Below are 24,242 nucleotides of genomic sequence, written 5' to 3'. Positions count from 1 at the left end.
GCTCCTGTCTCCTCCTTGGGACGTCTTTGACATTCTCCGTGACCTGCTTTTGTGGGACACAGTGCTTGCACCACCATGACATTGCGCCCAAGTACTTCTATCTGCAAGGGGTGGCAGTAATTGGAAATGCAACGACAAAGTTTCCTGCACTCCTTTTTTTTTTCCTTTCTTGCGTGCAAGACCTGTGCAAGTTTTGAGAAATTCTGCAGCAAAAGGGCTTGCACACTAGTCCGAACTTCCACACCGAAGTGACAACTTCATGCTTATTAGAAAGACGCTTGGTGCCATGGAAAAGGTGCCTGACAAATGTCGCCATCTGGGCTGGCTTGCTAGGGTTTTCTTTCTCCTGTGCCTTTGTTTATAAATTCAGAGCGCAGCTCTTATGCGCCCACCCCTGTGGTTTCGCATTGTCCCTCGCCGTCTGTCAAACTAAGAGGCCACTTAGGATAGAGGGAGCAGCAAAGCGGGGGATGAAAGTATTGCCAAAGGGAGGGGAGGGCGGTAGTATATGCTGAGGCGGCACAAGGCATGATTCCCGGTGGCGACACCCTACGAGGTACTAATGCCAGAGTAGCACTGTCGTGCATCCATCAATGTCGCAATCACTTCCAAAGAAAGAACAGCTGTGCGCTGCCACTGAGATGACTGTAGACCGCGCTGTGCTCGGATTTTACATTAGGGTGTATCGCAATAGTCAGCGAAATTTTTTCATTTGTTAGCAACTTTATACATTTTTGTATTTCCTGCAGAATGCATAATTGTTACGAGCCAACTGACTCCAAAACAAAGTTACTTCACAAATTCTTCCCATTGCAGGCGGAAGTGGTGTAGAAAAATATTTTTCCGAGACAAAAAAAAAAAAATGCTGCGAACAAATCATATTTCCTGGAGTCGCATTAAAACAACCTGCCCGATCATTTTCACAACTTGCTCTGCCATGCCCTCTTCCTAGTACTGTCGTGCCCTGTTTCTGCACTCGCCCTGCCCATTGTTCGATGCTGTCAATTTGGCTCTGTTCATGCACACCACCTCCGATGCCTGTTTCAACAGTGACCTGTGAGAACAGGTGAAACACCGTATCAAGATACCAGACCCCTTGACAGGTGAAATACAGGCCATTGCACAGCTATTCTACTGCGCGAGTGCCATTCAAGTCCAAAAACTGCCGAGAAATAGCCAAGCTGCCGTTCGACATTTACTGCACATCACCAACGCCACTCAAACTACCACATCAGAAAAAGAAAAAAAGAAAGCTAAATCATTAATGTAATGCTTCAGTCTAGTATTTCCTTTCAATCACGTACGATAGTTTGGTCGGTGACAACTTTTTCAAACTGGCAAGAGAGCAAGTGATTGTAAAACACCTCTGTATAACCCTCTGAATGGTGATTCTTTGTGCCAGAAACCATTTGCCAGTGTCTTGCGTTTAAATGCTGCAGTTAATTGTCACCATCTGGTAGGAGCAAAATGAAGTACCCAGGCTCTGTCCAGTCGGGAGATAGAACTGGGCTTGTACCTTGGGGAAACTGCAAGAAACAAGGGTGAAAGCTCGTGCAAATGTAGCAGCTGCCACATGTTGCACTACAGCCCATCGCTTGTGTGTTCTTTCAACCTCATTTTTTTTGCGTTTTGACTACATATGAGCCTTCAATAGAAGCCAGCCCATGAGCCAACTGATCATATTGAATGGCACATGTAAAAAATGGCGAGCCAAAACCAGTGTTTGTGCTTCACTGCCATTGTCAACTGCTGTCTGTCCCAGAGCCTTTTCAGTTTACGAAGCTCCCCATAGGACTGATGTGTTAAAAAAGGGATTTTTTTATCTGCCCCCCCTGTGCTTTCATCTGCCAACACGAATTTTAATACTACTAGTAAACAACTCCCCACAATGTTTGGCACATTAATGGAATGGCTTGAAACTTTTCTTACAATCAACCCTCCCTTTCATTCTACATGAGAGCTTCCGCTGTTTGAAAAATTATTATTCAGCTGTTGCAGATTTTTTTTCGTAGGCAGATGATTTGTGCCCATACACATTTGCCAACTATTACTGCAAGGGGAGGAGTATGGTGGCTGTCAAGTTCTAAGGGAGTGTTTTGCAACTTTTATGCAGTGAAGAGCTCCCACCCACTCTACTGCAAGCACCACCGCTGTTCATACTTTTCCTGTTTGTATACGCACCACAACTCACTGGTACCACCTCGGTAGTGTAAATAAGACGTACCATGCTGCCGGGCAGTTGTGGAACCGCATGGACATTATTACTGGAAATGTTTGAAACAAGAAAATGGCAATGACAAGGCATTAGAGCATTGGTACCGGGAGTACAATGATGCTATTTCAATCGTCATTGAGCTGCATCAGTGGTCGAATGGCCCCCAGCAAGGCTGTCGCGTCACTGAAGGAAGCGCTGCTGTGAGCCCTAGGGGCAGAAGAGGAGATACAATGCAAGACTGGTCGGATGGATGATACACCGTGTATCCAACAGGTGCAGTGGGTTATGGGGCAGGGACACGCTCCAGCTCGCGCACGCCTTCGTGACCAGTGGAATCCTCTTTTCCATACTCTACCCACATACCAGCACACAACACAAGAACCGCGTTGATGCCATCATTAGACAGGCCACAAAACGGGCCCCGGACCTCCTGGTGGCTACCTCCAAAGTCCAGGTTATTGGTGCTGGGAGTGCTCAATCCATATCAACAGCTGGAACAGGCCCACCTCACAAACCAATACGAGAGACTGGCACAGACGGTGTCTGGGCTCCACTTGCTTGATCGCCTACTTATGAATCATGAATGCACTCCAGAGGAGATGCGCAAACTCCCAGTGCTGCGGGGGCACAAGCTCTGGGTGCAGCCACTTCCCCGTAACATGGAGAAATGCACACACGAAGGAAGGCAGGAAGCACGTGCTCGGACCCTTGAAGGACAATACAGAAACAGGCAAGGTTGACGTGGCAGGACTATTCCAGATCCTCCACTGCCCATGTAATTCACAGGGGCGAGCATGTCGATGGGCTCTGCTACGAGGCGCCTAACCCTGTGCAAGCCGAGGCGACAGCCGCAGCAGTCACGGCCTAGGACCCAATTCAAGGACCGCAATCATGGACTCGCACCGAGCCTGTGAGGCCAAAGAGGTAACAAGGCTGAGAATGCAGCTGCCCGAGCGCTTACCCACCGTGCACCTCACCCGTGCTCTCTCAGCGCGGTGATGAGGAAACCGCTTCTGTGGTTCAGAGAAAGCCTTCACCATTACTACAATACCACCGGCTCAAAAGCTGCTGCTGTCCTAAAACAGATGCGTGGTGTCAGGAAAATTCTGCTTTTTCCCCTAACCCTTCCCCTGCCAGACAGGCATGGCCCTGCTCAATTGCTCATGGCTAGAGTCCCAAAGGGCTCTTGCTCAACGGTGAGAGCAGCGGCCTCGACCAACGGGTTCCTTGAATAGGGACCGTACCTGTGCAGAAGGCCCTAGCTGCCTCTTGTCATAAAGTTTCGCTGCTGCTGCTCCTCCCGCAGTGCCTCACAAGACAAATGCCTTACAAAGGTCCATGGCCATGAGTATGCATTGCTCTTGCTGCGAGCACTGAAAGAGCAGCCACTGGAGCAGGCAGGTGCCATCGTGGGTCGAAGGTTGCAATGGAATGCTGACCAGCATTTGGGATGGCGGTGACCGCCGTGTGCCCCGACCTGCAGGGCCCTGTAAAGTCATCCCAGCAATGGCCCACAGCATCCGAGTTGCAGTGCTGTGGCAAGAAGACGCACACAAGCTGGAGCCAGTAGTGCCTGATGTAGGTATTCTGCACCCAGATCTGCATGCGCCAAGGTGGAGTGGCAATCTTCTTAACTGTCGCAGGTTGGGTGAAACAGCAGAGCAGCATGATGTGTATTTGTGCCTTTAGAGCACTGCAATCATTTCCTCGTGTCTGCAAGGTGTGTGCTGAGGAATGTCTTTGGATGCACGTGAATATGCCCATAACCTGTCAAATATTCTATGCTTTCACTGATTCGTCCAATACTTAACAGAAGTGGCATTTCTTTCCCCATAAATTGGCTGGGTCCCAGGCCTGAGAGCAAGTGAATGCTTGAAGCCGTCGCTAATTGCAGTCTAGGGCACTGACAATGACAAAATGGAGGTTGGCAGCTGTGGCTAGCAACCACATCGCTTCTGCACAGAGCACTTCTCTGGACAGATCACTTGCCCCTGGTGCACATTGACAAACACGAGCCGTCCAACAGTGAAGTACGGTAACTCCTTTATTGGCCCCACAAAACAATCCATGAGCAAAACATGAACAGGATGGTGCCACTGGGCACAGCTGTACAATGAAGGGGAGGTCACGAGCACCGTGGCACTGCCATGCAGAATGAAGGGGTGACGGGGATGGGCTGTGACTGACGCCCAGCCAGCTCAGCTCTGCCACTGGATTTTCTTCTCCGGCTTCTTCTGCGTGCGGGAAAAAGAAAAGAAGGGCACCAGTTGATTGGGGGACACTTGGCATGCAACCATCTGCTCACTGATGAAAACACACAGCCACTTGATTAGCATGGGGCCCAGTGTTAAGGGGGGACACTGCTCTTAAAAAAACTTTTTTAATTTTTGAGTAAACTCTGTGAAACTTGTCCGACTTGCTGCCTTTCCTCCACTGATTTCAAATATGGCATTATTTTTCCAGTTGGTCAATTACGTCCCGAGATAATTAGAGGTAATTAGCCATTCTTGGAGGAACAATAGACAAAACTGTATTGGTCAGAAAACTAATCTTTACATTTTCCAACACTATGAACACTGGTGAGTGCAATAAGACAATCAGTTTTTTATACATCCCTTGGAACTAATTTTACAGTTCATTAAACCTTGGTGGCAACACTGGCAAGGAGCCATTTTGAGTGCCAACTTCAAACACTGAAGTTTAATGAGCTGTAAAATTAGTTCCAAGTGACACATAAAAAAACTGATTGCCTTATTGCACTCACCAGGGTTCATACTGTTGGAAAATGTAAAAATTACAGTTTTCTGACCAACACAGTTTTGTCTATTGTTCCTCCAAAAATGGTTAGTTACCTCTAATTATCTCGGGACCTAATTGACCAACTAAAAAATAATGCCATATTTGAAATCAGAGGGGGAAAAGCAGCAAGACTGACAAGTTTCACAGAGTTTGCTTAAAAATTAAAAGAAATAGCTTTAAGAGGGGTGTCCCCCCTTAAATAAGACATGAACACATTTTCATTTCAGCCACAAAATACCTCTTATTAACCAAAATAAAAACATGAGCAGTATTGAAAGACTTTTAAAACTTGCCTTACGGTGACACAATATGGGCAGGAGTGATGCATTATGGGCCAGCAGTAAAAACATAATTGTCGGCGTGTTAACTGTGCGTCAACATTCAAATGATGCAATAAAAGGGAACCACATTAACTTACGTCAACAACTTGCACTGGCAGCCACCAATCACACAAACAAGATTCTGTGACCTGTGCCATTACATAGACAAGCACGGGGTCAGAACAAAACGAAAACCACAAAAAAAAAAAAAAAAACAATATTTTTGGCCAGAACAACATTGTAAATAAAACATTATTCATTATTTCGTTCAGGAAGTAAACCAAAATAAATCTGCTTCAATTTTCGGTTTGAGTGGAAAGTTCAGGTATCTGGCGTTCATTTCAACTTGCATGCAGCAAGGAGGAACATTGCCACAGGTTCGCTCGCAGAGTGCGCTAAAGCCAGTCCACTTCTGGTTAAACAAACACAGGAAAAAAAAAACAAAAAAAAAAAAAACAAAGCAGAATAAAGCACCGAGCCAACGTCTGGCAGCTGGCTTCCCGCCAACCCGCCAAAAGAGGGAGCAAGACCTCTGCGATACAAATATTTTTTGTGCTGCACTGCTGTCGCCTTCTTCTCACCTATCGTCTTCTCGAATATGCCCAGAAAGGATGCACCTAATGAGGACCCGGAAATGCATTGCAGGCCACCAACAACAGCAGCAGAACAGTGGCACGATCCAAGTGATGCTCCAGAGGAACCCAAAGATGCCCTCAAAGTTGTTTCTTCAGGAAAGAGAAGTTGAGGCTGGCTTGCACCCCAACCAAATTTTTCAAGTGTGCTAGGCACACTGGACAAGGAGGCGCGCCTTCCGAGAACCATTTGATTGATTGATTGATTGTGGGGTTTAACGCGCCGACGCAACGCAGGCGATGACGCGCCGTAAAGGAAGGGCTCCGGATTAATTTTGACCACCTGGGGATCTTTAACGTGCGCCAAAATCTCGTACACACGGGCGCTTTTGCTTTTCGCCTCCATCAGAAAAGCGGCCGCCACGGCCGGGAATCTAACCCGCTACCTTGTGCTCACTTCCTGAGAACCATATCTGTGCTTGCATTTTGGGAAGAGCGCAGGAAGCGCCAACCGGAACTGTGCGTATGCTGTAGCACAAGCAGTTCTTGGTGTTCTAGCCACACAAGTCAGCATGGCAGAGGTGTTACAATAAATGTTGCAGTTTTTATGCGCAGTTGTAAGAGCTCTTTAACAGCCTAGCACATTTGTGCCAAAAATTAATTAACATTGCAGTAAGTTCTTTAATTTTTGTTTTCAGTTTTTCTTGTGCGCAAACACAAACTGTTATGAACTGTTACAAACCTTATTTTTTCTGTTCCAGGGCTGAACTGAAACATAACTTTTATGAATGGAACAATGCAGAAACCAGAATGGAAAGCATTTTGTTCCGACACCCTGAAAACAAGCTAAAGCTAACCAACAATTCCCCTGGGGCAGATCAAAGTCCAGCATCATGGCATAGCAAGGTAACTGCTGTGCAATTTACCGTACATTGACCTTGGAACAACCTGGACATTCATTCTTGTTACTCGAGCATCAAACAAGCGTACAACTCTAATTCAGCGTTGGCACAAAAACTGATTCAAACACACCACATGTTGGAGACCAATAATTCATAGGTAATCCTTCATAGGTAATAATCCTTCATTCTACCTACAAGCAAAAGCCTGTGGGGCATTTTTCTCTTTATCAGTTATATTCTGCTTTCCTTCTGCGGTTGTGGGCAATGGGGGAAGTGTGCCAAGAGTAAGTGGAAAGTCACTCTCGTTTAGAGGGGTGAAATAATGACAATAAACAAAGTGCCCGTCAGTATACACCAGTTCTGGTTGGGCTGACAGGGCACGCATGCCTTCAAGCACACCCCCTTTCTCCTCGACTTTCGCAAGTGTGACTTCGGCACAACTGTGGTGCAGTCTGCCCTGCAAAAGGGCCGTGCAGCAGCGTTTCTGTCAAGGTGCGGTTTGGCGCAGCTCCAGCACTGCTGCCACACCAGTTGGGCCACTCCTAAATGGCTAGGGAGCTCCGTACTGCAAAGACCGCCCCGTTCAGTTCCCAGCTGCACCTGTGTAAGGCAGGCAGCAGGTCAGTTACGGCACTGCAGCACTACTCGTGTCCACCTTGCAGTTCTTGGGCACACTGGAACACGCATTGGGACACTGCTGCACGCATTTCCCTTATCCGTCACCTCAAGAGAATCTGAATGCACCCTCGTCATTGGCTGCCCTCTTGGAGGGATCACCACAGTCGCGTCGCTTGGCAACCCGTGCCAGTGAACCTCACGGGTTTGAGGCGCACAACCTGGGAGAGACGCAAGGGTGTCCTCACCTTGGCCGACGCCTTCACCACTTTCTTCTTGAGGGCCTCAATGTCCACGGGGGTCGCTGCACCAGAAACACGGGTACATTCAGGCTGAGCACAGCAATGCCGCAGTTGGGCTCGCACAAAACGGAGGACACCTCTGCGCAATTGATTTGATTGATTGATTGTAGGGTTTAACGCGCCGACGCAACGCAGGCGATGAGGCGCGCCGTAGTGGAGGGCTCCGGATTAATTTTGACCACCTGGGGATCTTTAACGTGCGCCGAAATCTCGTACACACGGGCGTTTTTGTTTTTCGCCTCCATTAGAAAAGCGGCCGCCGCAGCCAGGAATCGAAGTGTGCCAAGAGTAAGTGAAAAGTCACTGGCAAAAGGCACCCACTGCAATGAAATACCCATGGCCTGCTCGCACTCTGGGATGCCAAGACAGCCAATGGCACCGAAAGAAACAAAAAACAGTGCCAGGCCCACAGGGCACCCACGACCAACCACATTGTCATGATTTGGCAAAATCGTGCTTCCAGCTTGGGAGAGGATTGTGCGCACTACAAAAACAAGGACAACCGAGTACAAGCAGGTGCCATACCTCTGTGCAGTATTACAGCGGAGCAGTTGTACGCTATCTTCCTCATCTTTGTGCATCCATAGGGCGAGAAAAGCTCCTTGCTTTCTCAGCTCCCAGGCCAGTGTTCCCTGCATGTGTTCTCCCCTTGCGCCATATGCACCCCCTCTCCCTTCAGCCACCTGTTCGCCTCCAGCACTTCGTATTTTCAAATAAGGAGGCGTATATTGCCCCTGCAAAAATGCCTTCTCAGCAATGCACAAGGTGAAGCCGACTTTAAGAAGATGGCGTCAGCTTGGTCCTTGTAAGCTGGCTTTCCCACACTGTGGTGTTGCACAGTGAAGCCTCCACACACACAAAAAAAAAGAAAAGAAAAAGCAAACGCAGCAAAAGGAGACTACTGCACTGATGATGACGTTACCACAATAGCCAAACATAAGCGCAATGCCTGTTGGGACCCCAAATACCACAATGTCTTTGGCACGGTACCTTTGTGCGTGGTGTCCGCCCCCTTCTTGGAGGGCACAAACTTGGGCTCCTGCGGTGGCTGGAAGGGGCGGCTGCGGCGCTCCTGGCGCTTCACCTCAGCCTGGGCCTTGGCCTGCTGCTTCTCCTGGGTCTTCTTGGCCTTGCGCTCGTGCTCCTTGAGGAAGTACTCGCCCGAGGCCAGCTCACGGTCCATCTGCACCATTACACCACACCGGGAAAAAAGGGTGTCCCCCCTCTCTCACTCCAGAACAACTTCACTCACGGAAAACTGGGCCAGTAAGTGCATGCCACATGGAATCCCACAAATGTGGTACGTTCACAGCAGGTCCTGTCATCTCGCTGACAGAAAGCATTGCTCCAGTTCAGCCATGATGTCGCAGTGCTGCTGATGAAATTACCAGCAGCAGACAGCATAAAACACCAGGAGCATGACCTTACACCTTCCTGACTTGTCACAATGTTCTGACTTGTCGCAATGTTGCAAAAATTGTGGCTATGGCAACCTTGGCTAAGCATGGCAAGCAACTCCAACAACTTTGGCTGAACCAAGCTGAAATGAGCGTCATGACAACAGAGCAAGCACTTGAACAGCGTTTAGAAAGAATACCACCGGCATTGCCAGAATTTACTCTACAGTTCACAAATCTAACTTCTGACAGCCTCTTTGAGCTGACGTAACAATAACGGTAACAATAATTTAGCTCATTTCAAGATGTGCGTCAGTGCATGCCGATCTGCCCGGCACCCCAGCTCCTTTGGCACTCAGGATGACAATGAGGACATCAGTGAGCCCACTGTGCCTAAAGGGATCTGCGCCCTTGCCAACAATGCTCTGAGCAGCTGCCACAGCTGATGCATGCCTCACTTGCAGTGCGGTGGCCTTTAAAGGGGTACTGACACAAAATTTTGAAGGCGAGATAACTTCGGAGATAGATTGGTGGGAACACACATACATCATCTGCAAAATATCAGCGGTGAATACAGCCCAGAACATATTTAAAGTCAATTTTAAAGTGTGCGAAACGCAACCGAGCAGCCAGCAGAGGACCTCGCGCAATCGACATCCCCCGCCCTCCCAGCCCTCCAATCGGAGGGCTGGGAGGGCGGAGCTTCTGTTCTCGAGAGCGAATGACCCGATTGTTGGCGGCGGAGGCACCGTGATCTCGTCGGATCATCGGGCAGCTGGCCACGGCCAAAGTTCTACAGCGATTCCAGGCACTCACTCCATTTTTGTTGCTTTGTATTTACACTGGACACGAAAACGCGCCGCAGACACGGAAAGCCCATTGAGCGAGCCGCACGGTCGCTGTGCAGGCGGTGGCCACGGCCGCGAAGTGGCGCCGGCCGGCGCAGGTAGCTCGAGTGATAGCTTGTTACCGCTGCACGAAATTGGACCCAGGTCCCAACCATGGCATCTTCTATGAGAAAGGAATTAATGATGCGGTGGCAGGTTGCATTAAAAATTGTCATCTGCACCGCTTACGAGAGCGGTAATTGAATATCTGCCGCAGTGCTAAGCCGAACACATCTGTAGGCGGACCTGTAGGCAGACCGGCCGGCTGCTCCCAGCGCGCGTCTTCTCTAGCCGCGGCAGCATTTGCAGTCGCAGCACCAGCGTCGCGTCCACGGTCGCTTTTTAATTAAGCGGCTCACGAGATCAGTATGTGGGGGCATTCGCAGAAACTGCCGGCGACGTGGATTCGACAGTGCTACGGCAGCTTTGCTCTGTGATATCTCTCCGGCAATCACGTGGTCAGCTTTGTTCACACAAAATTCATTGTTTTGCGGCACCCGCTGAAACCGAAACTGCGACTGGCCGCATTGAAAATGCCTCTAATTAAACAACCGTCGCACGCTGAAGCAAATGAGGTATCTACAGGTGATAAGTAGGTCACTAGCTACTTATTGCAACAAAAAAAAACAAGGTGCAAAATTTTTGTGTCAGTGCCCCTTTAAGGTAAATGTAGTCTGCAGTGGTATCCATAGTCATTGTCCAGTTGCTCTTGCCTGCCGCAATGGGAAGGTTTTCCCCCCTGAGAACTATGTTCTTGACCGGTGTGCGTGAGACCCTGGCACGCACCTTGCTCTCGGGCTGTGGTGGCGGGAAGGGCGTGTACTCGCCCTTGGTGCGCTGCTTCTTGGGCTTGCGCCGCTTGGACAGCGTCTGGGCCTTGAAGCGCGGCAGGAAGCGCTCCCAGTTCTCGTCCCGCAGCTTCGGGTCCTTGGCCAGCTCACGCTTGATCATCAGCGCCTGCACGCCCGTGTCGGTGGGTCACAACGGGAAGGAGGCACGTACCCTCCACAAAAGACAAAAGTGCCAGCATGAATTAGGTGTGAGCACATGAACGGTGTGATCAGAGGCGTACCATGCATGCCCCACCTTCTGATACTAAAGCCACTCACGAGGAACCAGGCATGGCAGGTGACAGGTACGCAGCCCTGTACTGAAGCCATTCACTACATGGCCCTAATCTTTCAGTCAGGGACAGATCACAAGCACAATCTTACAGTGACAGCGAGGGAAGTCCCAATACGGACACAATGTACATCCTGTAGCAACTGCTTGATGGAACACTGAACTCAGATGCAGCAAATTATGCCACATATCCAACCCAGAAAATACTCCGTTAAATATGAATGCAAAATGCATCCTTCGGAACAAAACACACATTGGATAGCCCCCTATCTCTCCTTCCATGCATATAGCACGCCCGCTGCACCCCTCTTTCTGCCTGTTGAGCCCACTGTCATGCAATCAGCCTCACCCTTGCTTTACGTGCGCAGCACTTACTGCAGGGCTATAACAGTGTCGTTCTCACTTTTTTCCCCTCATGGAATAAAGCTACAAACAGCAGGCACGTGAAGGTAAACAAATTCTGGTGACAGCGATGGCATAAAGTAAACAGTACACTATGCTTTGTCCCTCGAGCTTCATTTTTCTGAGCACAGGTGACCTCTGGCAGTGCCGCTGTCACACTTCTAAAACTGCAACATTCGGGGCATCCAGTGCTCAACAGGCAGTCCGTCCATCGTGGTTTCACACATTTCATTTACCGCACTTTTGTTTATAAATGGCCCCACACGTAGTGAATTTGTGGAAAACATTTGCTATGTGCACGGTAGGCAGTAGTACAAATCTAATCGCAGCACACCTTGTTATTTGCCACAAGCAAGTTCAGCTGTACCCGGTTCTAGCAAAAGCTGGCAAGCATACTATGCCCTGCCCTCTCCTCCATTGGTGTGCGTTATTCCTTGCTGGAACTGCGCACTAAATTTCAAGAGGAGGCCTTAAAACTGCCATTCGTCTTGCCACTACTCAGTGAGCCAACTCTCGCATTCCCTGTTGGTCAAACATTTTGCACTGCTGACGTTGGTCACAGTCTGGGTCATCCTCCTTGTCCCAATTCCTGCAGTGCCTTAGTGCAGTCCCCTCATAGCAATCTTTATTGAGCACATCCTCACAGCCCCAACAATAACCCTCGCAGCCTCTCGGTCACACCCCTCCCTGTACTCTTCTTGACCTTTCCCCTAATTGCCAAAGTCCCAGCCAATCATCATCGCAGTCCTCGCTCAACTGCTTGCTGTGCCTTTTGCTGAGCACTCCATTCGAAACCGAGCTGGCTCTCTGCTCTTCCAAGCAACCCGACATTCAAGAAAAGCACGGGGTGCAGACAAGTGAGACATGCCCCGAGTGTTCGCTGAAAAAGAAGAAAGAAACGCCGAGGCCCCCGTGGGCGAGGCACCCACCTTGATGTTGTACACTGGGTGGATGTTCTTCATGGTGTCCTCCACAATCTTGCGCACCTGGGGAGGGAGACACCTCATCAAGTGGGCAGGGGAGGCAGCGGAAGAGGGCCATGTAAAATTCATGCACTGGTGGGCTGCCACCAAGGCTAGGGCTTGCACATAGCTGGTGCATAAATTGGCACACGGCAAGTGCTACGTCTGCACTGGATCACCTGCGGCCTACTGCTCTAGCGGCCACCAGCACACCTGGCACCAAACTTCCCCATGCTACCACCTAACTGCGATGGCATGACCAGTAGATACTAGTAGATATTGAGGGGTAGTTCCAGTTCAGTCCGTCAGGAGACACCACTGACAATGGGCTGGTAGACTTCCCTGCTGCAGCCTGCTTGGCAGAACGCCGGCACACGAGGCTGCTTGTTCCCTGCTGACACAGCCCCGTACCAAACTGCACCCTGCCCGCCTTATGGAAGCAGCCAGGTACCACGAGTAGGCATGGACATTCTGCCGCAGCATGCACCCCCTGTGCCCCTGAGAGGACGCTCACGTGCTGCAGCCCCTTGTAGGGCCCCAGGGCGGCCACCGTGTTGCCCTGCACCAGGACGTAGCAGTTGGTCAGCAGCTCAATGGCCTGCATCAGGGGAGAGGAAGCACCATCGACACCCAGTCACTCACTCATCCTGGGCCTCTGTAAGGGCTGGGAACAGCAGCAGGAGCACTTCTGGCACACCCTCCTTCTGCATGCCCAGTCTACAGTAGAGTGCGGAGGGGGCTACAAGGGGCCATCACAGTGAGCCAGCCTATGCCCGGGAACAAGTTAAGAACGGCAGTAGCTCGTGTACGGTATCACTCTGCCAAAGCAATGGACCCGGGTGTCAGTGGGTGCATGCGTTTTGAAACGAGACTGCTATGAATTCGTGATGTCATCTGCCTGTTCTCATGCAGTTTGTTTGTCATCGCTGCGGCAGTTTATAAGCATATTAAGTATAAAAAATTATGAAACCGGCTCATGCCACGGTTCCAAATATTCCCAGAAACACACTACTTGCGTCGCGCAGAGTAATATCCGGTTGCGGTGACGAGGCACAGTGGCAACTTCCGTTGCCGTTCTTAAGTTGTACTCGAGTATACAGTTAAACCTCGATGTAACGAAGTTAGTAAAATTCGTAATTTACTTCGTTACATTGAAATTTCGCTATATTGAAATTCGCAGTTATAATGAAGTGTTCATCCCGCAAAGCGTTTCCTGCGAAAGAAAACATGGCGCACGTACACAGCTGGTGCACTGTTTCTGTTTCTATCGGAGATTAATCACCTATGCGGGCATCAGCGCGAACCGCATGGAGCGTTTTCTCCCCGCAAAAACGTGCCCGGCAAGCCACAGGTGCGCTGACGCAGCTGCGAAGACCACCCGCGCGATGTGGGTAGTTCTAGCGACCGCTTCTAACCATGAAATGCAACTCGAGGGGCTAACGAGAGGGGCATGCGAGAAAAAAAGCAGATAACGTGAGCGAAATTTTCACTGTAAAATCTTGTACACGCTGGTTACGAAAGCGCCCATCAAATATTCCCCGCGGCGGTAAGCCTAATCGTCTGGCCAGCCGGCATCCCCGAGTGCTTCGAAGTTCCCGCCATAGGGTGCTTATAGGAAGGCTCATAACGATTCACAAATGCTTGCTGGAACGGTTAAACCCAACAAGCATGAGCGAACTCGAACGAAGGGCAAAACGGTGGCATGGGGCGGCTGCGGCCCCGCCAGAGGCGATTAGGCTTACCACCGCGGAGGATATTTCATGGGCTCTTTCGTAAGCAGCGCGTATGATGTTTTACTGTGAAAATTTTGCCCACATTATCCGATTTTTTTTTTTTCTCGTGTGCTCCTCTCGTTTGCCCCTCGAGTTGTGTTTCAGCAAGTGGTTAGAAGCCGTGGAGCTAATCACATAGTGCGGGCGGTCTCCGCGGCTGCGGCAGTGCGCCTGTGGCTTGCGGGGCGCGTTTTGCGTCTTTGCGGGGAGAAAACGCTCCATGCGGTTCACGCTGATGCTCGCGTAGACGAGTAAGCTCCGACAGAAACAGAAACAGTGCGCCAGCCGTGTATGCACGCCACGCAGTTTGTAGGCAAAAGGCTCGCTCACAGACGCCGTGGCTCGCTGCATCCGCGGCATTGGGCGGCCCATGCTGTCATTTGCGTTGTATTGAGACCCAATTTCGGCGCTTGCGTCTCCCAAAATATACCTCTACAACTTAAATTTGTGGGGAGCGCACTCGCGCCCTGCCCCCTCTCCCCACTTCGAGCGCACGCCGGCGGCTATGGCCAAGCCGGCTGACGCGGCCAGCACGGGGGCAACCTTCTCGCAGCAATGCGCTGCGCTGTACATTGCCAACCACCCCGGTAACAACCCGTTTCGGGTCTCGGTTCCCGTTTCCTCCGCGACGCCTCGGAGGGCGCGCTCGTAGCTCTGGGAGGAGGTTGGGGAAGAACCGGTCCTCGGCAAGAGCCGAGGTCGGAGGTTGCGAGCGAGGGCCTGCTCTCTTTCGACTCATCGACCTCTTGGAGGAAGGACCTCCCTGCCCCGACCTCGGAGACCACCCGCCCCCGCGACCTTCACTGGGTAAGCCAAACCCTTTGTCTTCCCTTGCGAGAACGCTGCAGTAGGACAGGACTATCCTCCCTGCTGTGGCTGCTGGTCTGTTTGCACGCGCAACGATATTAGCTATAATAAACCTGTTGATTGTTTGTTGCGAGTCCGTGGTGTCCTTTTTCGCCCGAACCCGGAGCCACGCGCGACTTTGCGCACGGCGGGTTGGGAGTCGCGTGAGAGCCGCCAAGTTATACGGCGGGACGATTGCGTAAACGCTAGCAGGTGAAGTTCGCTTCACAGGTTAGCCTTACGTAGGCGACCCCACAAATTTCATGCCTAGTTCTCCATGAAACTTCGTTACATTGAAATTCTGCAAACAGGACTTCGTTACACAGAGGGTGAAAATACATGGCGTGCATACACTTGAAGTTAGGAAAAATTCCGTGGTTCGTTACATCGAGGGTTTCGTTACATTGAAGTTCGTTACATCGAGGTTTAACTGTAGTTGGAATTGTCTCACCATGAAACTTTGTACAATGCAAATGGGGAAAAGAAAAGATACACACGGACAAGCACTTCAAGAGCTTCTAAGCATTGTTGTGTACACTGCTGCAGGGTATCAAATAATCTGTTTCGGATCAAATGAGATCAACTGTCTATGTGCATCTTCTCTTGGTGCATGCTGCAAATTGAAAAAGCAGGACACTGAGCAACGCAAGGGAAGGCAGCACTCACTGCCAGCTTCAATGCTTGCTACAAGGGACACGCAAGTGTGCTCAATATAGGCAGGTTAACAGGACCGATGCAGTGGTTAAGAAGAAGCCCAGAGGAAGTGAAGAGTGACTGTGAGTGCAAATAGTCTGCTTCCCTGCCACACAGATGTAAGCGTTTTTTTAAACTGCACACTTCAACTGCCCAGCAAACTGCTCTGTGGAGTCCTGGTAATGGTCAGCAATCAAAGCTATCACAGCCCGAACTTGCTGCCCAATGACAATGAATGGGCTGCAAGAATGCAGGCTGCTTTGATCTAGCTGATTGGAGAAAACCGAACCGAGAGCCCCCTGGAAGAAGAATCGAATGGGGACCAGGTGAGCACCTTGGCAGGCCCCCCTCTTCAGCCTCACCACATGGGTGCTGCCTGCACGCATCCACAGCTCTGGTGCCATGTAGTGCTACCTATTTCTCGCTGCCCTCCACCTGGCCCCACCCTGTTGCGCCCCCTTCTGCTGTTCCCCCCTTGGTTCCCCAAACGCGTGCAGGGGGCCTCTCCACCACTGACAGGGCTAGGGACCCAGTCAGGAACCCTGAGAAGGCCACACAGCCCACTCGTGCCCCACGGGTGTGACGTATGGGAGAACTCGTCACAGCCCCGAGCTCTACACCAGTTTTGCAAAAATAAAGAGTGCAACAAGGTGTGAGGCAGCAGCTGTTCCACCACACCCAATCCCACAGCACTGCGAGTCCCAGAATGAAGACGGCCCTGTGCCATCGTGCAGCCGGGTGTCCTCACAAGGTCGTCAGCCCACGCACCTTGAGGGTGGTGCCGTTGGGGCCGATGAGCCTCTGGCGCCGCTTGACAAAGCGCTCCCGGTTGCGCACCAGGGTGCCAATCTTCACAATGTCGCAGCCCACGTCGTCCTCCAGCACACGGATGGCCTGCAGCAGGGATTGAAAGCGGCCACCAGGCACCACTCACTCACACACAGTCCCAAGCACAAACGGATCAAGTGCAGGCCAAGAGAGCAGGCCGCCTTGCATCTGGCCCACATGCCATACCACGTCCGGGCACAGGTGACGCTCTCAGCGTTTAGAAATCCTTTTCTTTTCAAGACTTCAAATTACAAGAATGCTTGCCTGCTGGTCCTACTGCCCCAAATAAAGGCCTGCAATGGGGGAAGCATTGACAGCAGCTTTGTTCAGTCACAGCGTTTGCTCATTCAGTTTCTTGTGCAAGTCTGCAACGGGTGTCTTGTTTCATCTAGCAGCCTCTGTTGGAGGCACAGCATTTCTTGCATGTTCTCGAAAAGAACCTGGCGCTAGCATCTATGCAACTTGCTCTAGGCCATTCATGCTATCGTGGGAGCTATGGGATGACTACAGATTTGAGCCAGGTTCGTTATTGGCTTGGCCTGCAATGTGAGTGGAAATGCATAAAGTGCAGCAAAACTGCCCAATTAGGTGCTTGCACACACAGGCAGGAAATAACACACTGTAGTGATAGGAAAATTGGCCAAACATATGGTCTCCTCGATTTGGCTACACTTTCTGCACCAGTTGAGCCGGTGCAGCACTCGCGCACTCGATTTGCCAGTACAGCTAGCGCCACCTGCACTTCGGCCCTCGATTTGACGCCGTGCTGCACCAGTTCTTCTACACTTCTGCACTAGCCCCTGTGCGAGTTCTCGTGCAAGGTGCAGACAGTGCAGCGCGCCTAGGCGCGTTTTTTGGTGCGCATCGTAGCAGACGATTCCACCGACTCCACCATGATAGTTGTGTCTGTCAACGGAGTGGAAGCGACAGCGTTTCCCGTTTTAGATGAGAATGGTGGTCACTTGCGACAAGATAGCGCGTTTTTGTACAAAACGCAAGGTGAGTGAAACCGAGATAGAGAGAATTAACTTTTATTTTGACCAAGAGATGAGCTTTTATTGAAGCTCGCTCGATCAGTCTAAGATGCCTTAGGCAGAACCGGCAGAGCGGAAAGAAACACTTGTGATAACTCGCTGCAACCTCTTTCTTGTGCTATAGACGGCCTTTACATCAGCATCCAGCACGAAGAAGCGCCAGCCAGCCCTACGCTCCCGGTAGCCGCTGTCGCTAGTCAGCTGCAGGTCTCACCTCCTGCCGTCATTCACTCTCCTCTCCCGCCTGCGACCCAGCCTGCAGCTTCGCCTTCGCCGGCTGGTCAGCTTTTAACCCCTGCGTCACAACCGTCCGCCGACAGTGCAACGAGCGGTGTGTGGAGCGCCAACAAGGCGAAGTTCCTCATTTGCAAATACAAGGAACTGAAGGAAAAGATTGGAATCTCGGGAGGATTTAAGTAAGCCCATCATATATATCGTACCCACACTTGCGGTGCTAATATACGGTAAATTATTTTCACAGGACAAAAAAAGCCATGTGGAAAAAAATAGCCCACGAAATCAGCTCAGCGTTCCGATGTCCCATCAGTGCACTCCAAGTGGAGAATAAATGGAAGACTATGGAGCGTGCCTACAAAAAAACTAAAATGAGGAATGGCTCAGCCGGTCGCCCCCCTGCAGCGTGCGAGTTGGAAGAGTATGAGCAGCAGACCTTTCACTTTTTTTGCTCATTTTCTGACTGAGGATCATTTTTAAATATGCGTTTTCTTGGCAGGGAACTTGCAGAGGTTTTGGAGCGTGAGCACCATATTGCTCCTGTTGCACTGCTCGCCCCAGGAAGGATTGTTGCGTAAGTTTCCAGCACCACGTTATTTTCAAAAGAAATCCCATTAAATATATATGTGTCCTAATTTTCTGGCGGTACATTTAAACTGCGCTTAATGTGCATTTCTACAGAATTGTTAGCTGGCACAATTGCTATATGCATGCATGTTTCTGTGGTAAAACTTCCCATCAGTATGGTAGTATGGCTGAATTATTATATATCAAGCGTGGCCATCCGGATAACCGTGGGAATTCGATCCCTTCATTTGAAATGAAATTCTCTTTACTGTGAATTGACCTATCCACTGCACAAATGCCCACACTTTGCATGACGTTTGTTGACAACTTTTATTATTTCGAAAGCAACAGGGATGGAGAGAACATGCTTCCAGAAAATGAGCCTGTGGGTGAAGCTGGTGATGAGGAAGCACCAGCTGAGGAGGCACCTGCACCCCGCAGCAGAGAAGCTACAGCACCGACGAGAGGCGGCAGTCGGCAGAGGGACACAACCATCGGCAGCCTGATTAGAGTAATGCAGGATGCGATGGCTGCAAAACAAAAGCAGCATGAAGAAAAAATGCGCCTTCTTGAGCGTCTTGTATCTGCTGTCGAGGGAAAAAAATGATCACACGTGCTTTCTCGTGTGCAGTCGAGGCAAATAAAAGAATTCTGTCAGTTTCTTGCGATGATTTGCATGTTGTTCAGCATTGATGCTGGGCTATGTGTCTTCTTCAGGTTTCACACTGTGCAGCAGATGCGTCGCTTTCACAAGATTCTTCATCATTGCCAACGTCATCATGAGCAGGCACGTCTGCAAGATCTTCAATGAAATCCCTCTCAGAGTTGCACAAGTTGTGAAGCACGCATGCTCCCATAACAATGCGACAGCACTGCATAATTGTCTTGGCATCGACAAGGTATAGTCTTCTGAAGCGTTGCTTCAAAAGGCCAAAGCAGTTTTCGATGGCCACCCTCTGCTGGCTGTGGTACTTGTTGAATCTTTTTTTCCACGAAAAAAAACTGGAGCCATTGTCTTTGTATGGTGGCAAAAGCCAAGGTAGCATGGGGTACGCAGAATCTCCGAGTATATAACCATCGCCACACTTGGCTGCAGCCTCTTCGAAGAAAGGGCTCTCTCTCAACACCCGGGCATCATGAGCAGAACCAGGGAAGCCAATGAATACATCCAAAAACTTGTTCTGGTCGTTGCAAACTGCCTGCAGAATAATTGACGGCCACTTCTTCCGGTTGATATACGAGGCAGTGGACTCGTCTGGCTTCAGGATCTCGATGTGCGAGCCATCAATGCACCCCACGGTGTTGCGGGGCCCTTTCCCGCCGCTTTTTGCCAGGAAGGCCATTTTGCTGCGGGCGATGTAGGTAGCACTTGGCCAGCATATCACTTCAGCGCTTACCGCTTGCAAGAAGTTCAGCACCCTCCGCATGCACACCACAACCGACGATTCCGAAACGTCAAATCGATCGGCTACTGAGTAAATGCTGGTTTGGCTACCAAGGTAGCTCAGTGTTATCAGGCAACTCTTTTCTGCTGTGATTTGTGGACGGCCGGAGACACTTTTCGGGAAGAAAGGCGAGAGCCTGAACCGCGCGCACAAATTGTCAAACGTCTCGCGCAACAACCGGAACAGCCTCTTGAATTCGAAGTCTAAGTATTTGGTTGTCACCTGTTCGAAGTACCCGTTCACTCGGTGACGGTCGACCCGTGCCACTTTGCACAAAGCAATAGAAAGGGCACAGTCAAATTCCTCGTCGCTGTCGGAGTCCACAATTTCCATGGCCGCAGCCAAAATGCACGCCATTTCAAATAAAAAAACAACGTGCGCGCGCAAACGCGGACCGCAGCAGACGACGTTTCTGCACTTTTGCCCTCGATTCGGCCGCTGCACGGAAAGCGCTAGTGTACGGCTGCACTCGCACTCAAAGAACTGGCGCTGCACTTGCACGGCACTTTTGTGAACTAGTGCAGAAAGTGTAGCCAAATCGAGGAGACCGATAGTACCTTCTTCCTTTCTTCATTTCATTTTACCAGCACCAACAGAAAATTTTTAATGCGCGATTTTGCCAGACCAACCCGGCAGTTACAGCACATTCAACTGCATCACCGTTATTTTAGAGGAATGAATCACCAGAATAGTCCACAAACGATTTGTACACAGGCATGAAGCAATATGTGCATTACATGTAGTCAACCTAAGCTATCTAGCCAACAAGCGGCTCATAATGGCAGATGCACTGCAGCCCAGCAGAGTTGACCACTATGAAGGGGCGTGGCTGCTGAAACCAGAAAGACGACCGCAAAGCAAAGAAAGTACTGCCTCGAGGCAGCTGGTCTAGGGAATGTGAGGCTCGTATACAAGGGGCGAAGAAGCGGGCGCTACGCTGGACTGATGTCGGCCGAGGGAGGTGTGGTGAGCCCACGCACCTGCTCGTAGGGCACGCTGCGCGAGAGGAGCTTGATCATGTCGCGCGCCTTGAGGATGATGTAGGGGTCCCACATCTTGCGTGTGGTGGCCACTGTCATGCTGCCCTCCACCACGTCCAGCTCACCCTTGACGCCCTGCACGGTGGTGGGGGAATAGGTGGGTGGGGAGGCCATGCTAACAACACTATGAGCTACGCAAGTAACCCCTACATTAACACCCACAGTTCAGCACAGTGTCTGACAGATTACCGCTCACTCGTCCACCTCGCTCCATGGCAGAATAGGCATCCACCAAGTGTAGCACTGCTGCTTCCAGCCATCAAAGGGCACCACTTCATCGCACCAACTGCTCACTAGCTGTCCAGTTAGGTGTACCATTTGGTGTTGATGCTGGCTTATTAAACTGCAATCCACCACGGCGCAAAGCAAGTACCATTTGGGGCAGGCCAGCAAATGCAGCACTGTGGCTTTGGCTAAAAGCTCACGCACTACAGGCCACAGATCCAGCAGACTGAGCTCTGCCACAGCAAACGTAGGTTCTTGGTAGAAAGCAGTGGAAAGGACGGGACAGAATAAAACAGGCAGGGACAACACCCTGTCTTCATTTGTGCCATCCTTTGCGTTGCTTTCTACCATGAATCCATGCCGACTCACACAGCTTTGCATGCTACTTCAGCATGTTGCTGGTCGTCACGAAAGCATGTAAGTGGTGCAAAGTGTTGCCCTAATTGCAGCCCTCCTGTGCAGGTGCCAAGTGCATAGGGCACTGCTCTAGTGGATTGTAGGGGAATACTAAATTCACATGTCATTGCTTTGCAATCCTGCCCTTATTTTGAACTCTACCGGACACAAGAATTTCTCTCACCAGTGCAGATGGCAAACAGGTAAATGGGAGCTTTTTTGTCCTGCAAGCCCGCGCTCAGTTCTCGTTGCAGGGGAGAAGCTCCACTGGACAAAGCTACAGTAAGCCCAGCTGTGACCCTGCTCGTGCTCAAGTGCAAACAGTGTGGTCGTGATCACGCAGCTGGCCTGTCCCTGCTGGCAGGCACTCGCAGGGGCTGGAATGCATGCCCACTCACGTGCTCGGCCAGCGTCTTCTTGACCAGGGGCCAGCACTCGCGCAGATACTTCTCCCGGTACTTGGGGAACAGGGTGGCAAAGGCGCTCTCGCACAGCACCCCGTGCGGGTTGTCCTCGGGGGTGAACGCGGGCAGCTTCATGGACCACGCACTCTCCGAGGAGGAGCCACCGGCCACTGCCGCATCGCCTGGCATTAAAGAGAGTCACCCCCCCAGTCCCCTTTACTGACTGCATGCTGCCACCTCCGATTTCACTCGAGCAATTTGGGTGCGGGCAACGCGTGAGAACAGGTCACTGTGGGTGAAGATTGTGTGAAATAACAATCTCTGGTGAAGGAGCAATTCCTTGTTTTGGGGGTAAGACACCTTTCGGTGAACTTAGAGTTACACCTAATGCCTATAACAAATCCATTTTCGACGCACATGACAAATAGACCCTACATTGCTGAACTGTAGCCTCCAGCATCTTTTGGAGAATATTTTTTGGCAGAAAAATTTGCAAACAACCAAAGCTGAGATTCAGTCCTGCCACTCCCCTGTGGCTTTTGAATCCCACTGTTGACTGCAGATTAAATTAGGTTTAAACTAGGTGGGGTTAAAAAGTTGGATTCAGTAAGGTTCGGTTAGGCTAAAGTTCAGATCAAGTTTAAATTCAGTTATGTTAGCACTGTTCAGAATACACCAGGTACTGAGTCCAACAGACTGGTACTGGCAATTACTGGTTACACCCAACGCACATTTAGGCACGTGCTTTTTCGTCACTATAGTAGTGCCGTTTATGAAATGGCAAGCCCCGCCACCATGAAGCACGTGTTAAAGCGACGGGTACTGTCACTGTAGTGCAGTTGCCAAAGGGACAAGCCCTGTGAATTACACACCCTTTCTAACTGCTCATAGATGTTTTTCCAAATAAATAAATAAATGTTTTTCCAAACCTTCTGTACAAACCTTTTGAACTGCTCCAACACGGAGTGGCATACTGCCATTGCAAACAGGTAACCTCACCTCTTTCATTTCTGATTACATCTAAAAGTCAAGTTTTTTTTCTTCTTCACAACTTACGGTGAAAACGGCCCGTCCTGGTGTTCACCCAACCAGTCGAATTGCCACCACTCATTGACTAGCCAGATTCACTGTTAACTATTATTTAATGCTCATAATTACAAATGATCTGATGTAACTAGAGATGACTATGTCGGCTGTGGCTTAAGTGAACGGCAGCAGTTTGGGCGGTTGGGTAAAAATCAAGACGGGCTGCTCTCATCGCGAATTGTGAAGCGGGCGCGAGATGCAGCTATCACAAAACAGTAGCCATGGCCACACACAAACACACACACAAAAAAAAATTACTGTGAGAGACTTAAGTCTGCTTACACGATTGCGAAAGCATTATGGCAACGAAAATGGCTCGATCGGTCCTACGCAGATATCATTTTCTTTGACCACAATGCCTCCTGCTGGAGGGATTGTGGGTGGGCTTGTTAATTAATCAGCCGTGAGCCTCTGAGGGCAGCTGTTATTTTCTAGGCCAATACAATGTGTTATGGTAGTCATAGAACCAACCAGACACACACGCGATATAGCTCTGAAGTATCACTATGGAAGCCCACCATGCTTTCTAATCTAAAGCACGTAAGCATAATTTAAACGCACCTCGAAAGCTGTGTTCTGTGTGACATAAGCGTTGAGTAGAAGCATGGCTGCGTGGCCCATCGATGTGTTCGATTTACATTAGTGCAACTGTTTTTGCTTTTCTAGTTGACGGCACATGGAATTTTCAGGCCACCCACTGCTAAAAACACGTATTTTTTTCTCCTCGTGGCGCACATCTGCTTTCGCATTATTACTAAAAGGAGATATTGACCATGACATGGACGCAGACGCAAGACCATTGCGTGTAGGATGCTTGATTGGCAGGATTGGCAGTTTTAGCTTGGTCTGGACGACACTCTAGACCATTCAGGCTATGTTTTGTCGGGACGTACCGCTGGAAAGAGTTGAAAAAATTGATCCGTGGTAACGTGCAAAATACGGGCTGCTAACAATCGCACACGGTCGGACCAGGTTAAGTGGCAGCCAGTGTACTCACTTTGTTCCGTGGACATTTCAGAGCTTGGTTACAAACAGGGGATCCAAAATCCTTCGCAGGGTTAGCGAAGACGAAGCTAACGCAACTCCACAAACTAAGAGTTTTTGCAAAACTCAGAGCTTCACAGCCATGTTTACAGCTTGGGCGCTGCCATGTTGAATGCTGTTGCCGCTCCCCATG

The 24,242-nt window shown here is 50.3% G+C and overlaps 1 protein-coding gene across 1 annotated transcript; it reads right to left on the bottom strand.

The window, feature by feature from the left end:
- Positions 1–4,240: 4,240 nt before the first annotated feature.
- On the bottom strand, positions 4,241–24,224 carry Dbe (KRR1 small subunit processome component homolog dbe). The gene is made up of 10 exons (XM_077705045.1): positions 24,063–24,224; positions 21,974–22,161; positions 20,895–21,029; positions 16,575–16,700; positions 13,010–13,093; positions 12,463–12,519; positions 10,796–10,966; positions 8,716–8,908; positions 7,672–7,727; positions 4,241–4,449 (listed from the first exon to the last, which is right to left on the bottom strand). Exons 1-10 carry the CDS (start codon positions 24,076–24,078, stop codon positions 4,414–4,416), a joined length of 1,062 nt encoding a protein of 353 aa, XP_077561171.1. The 5' UTR covers positions 24,079–24,224; the 3' UTR covers positions 4,241–4,413.
- Between the last annotated feature and the right edge of the window lie 18 nt (positions 24,225–24,242).

This window comes from Haemaphysalis longicornis, unplaced genomic scaffold (genome assembly GCF_048455015.1).
Source record: "Haemaphysalis longicornis isolate Haplotype H1 unplaced genomic scaffold, Haemaphysalis longicornis Haplotype H1 scaffold_3, whole genome shotgun sequence".
In the NCBI taxonomy this organism is placed as follows: Eukaryota; Metazoa; Arthropoda; class Arachnida; order Ixodida; family Ixodidae; genus Haemaphysalis; species Haemaphysalis longicornis.
Note: the sequence above shows the minus strand (reverse complement) of the source record. Positions and strands in the feature narration are given on the sequence as shown.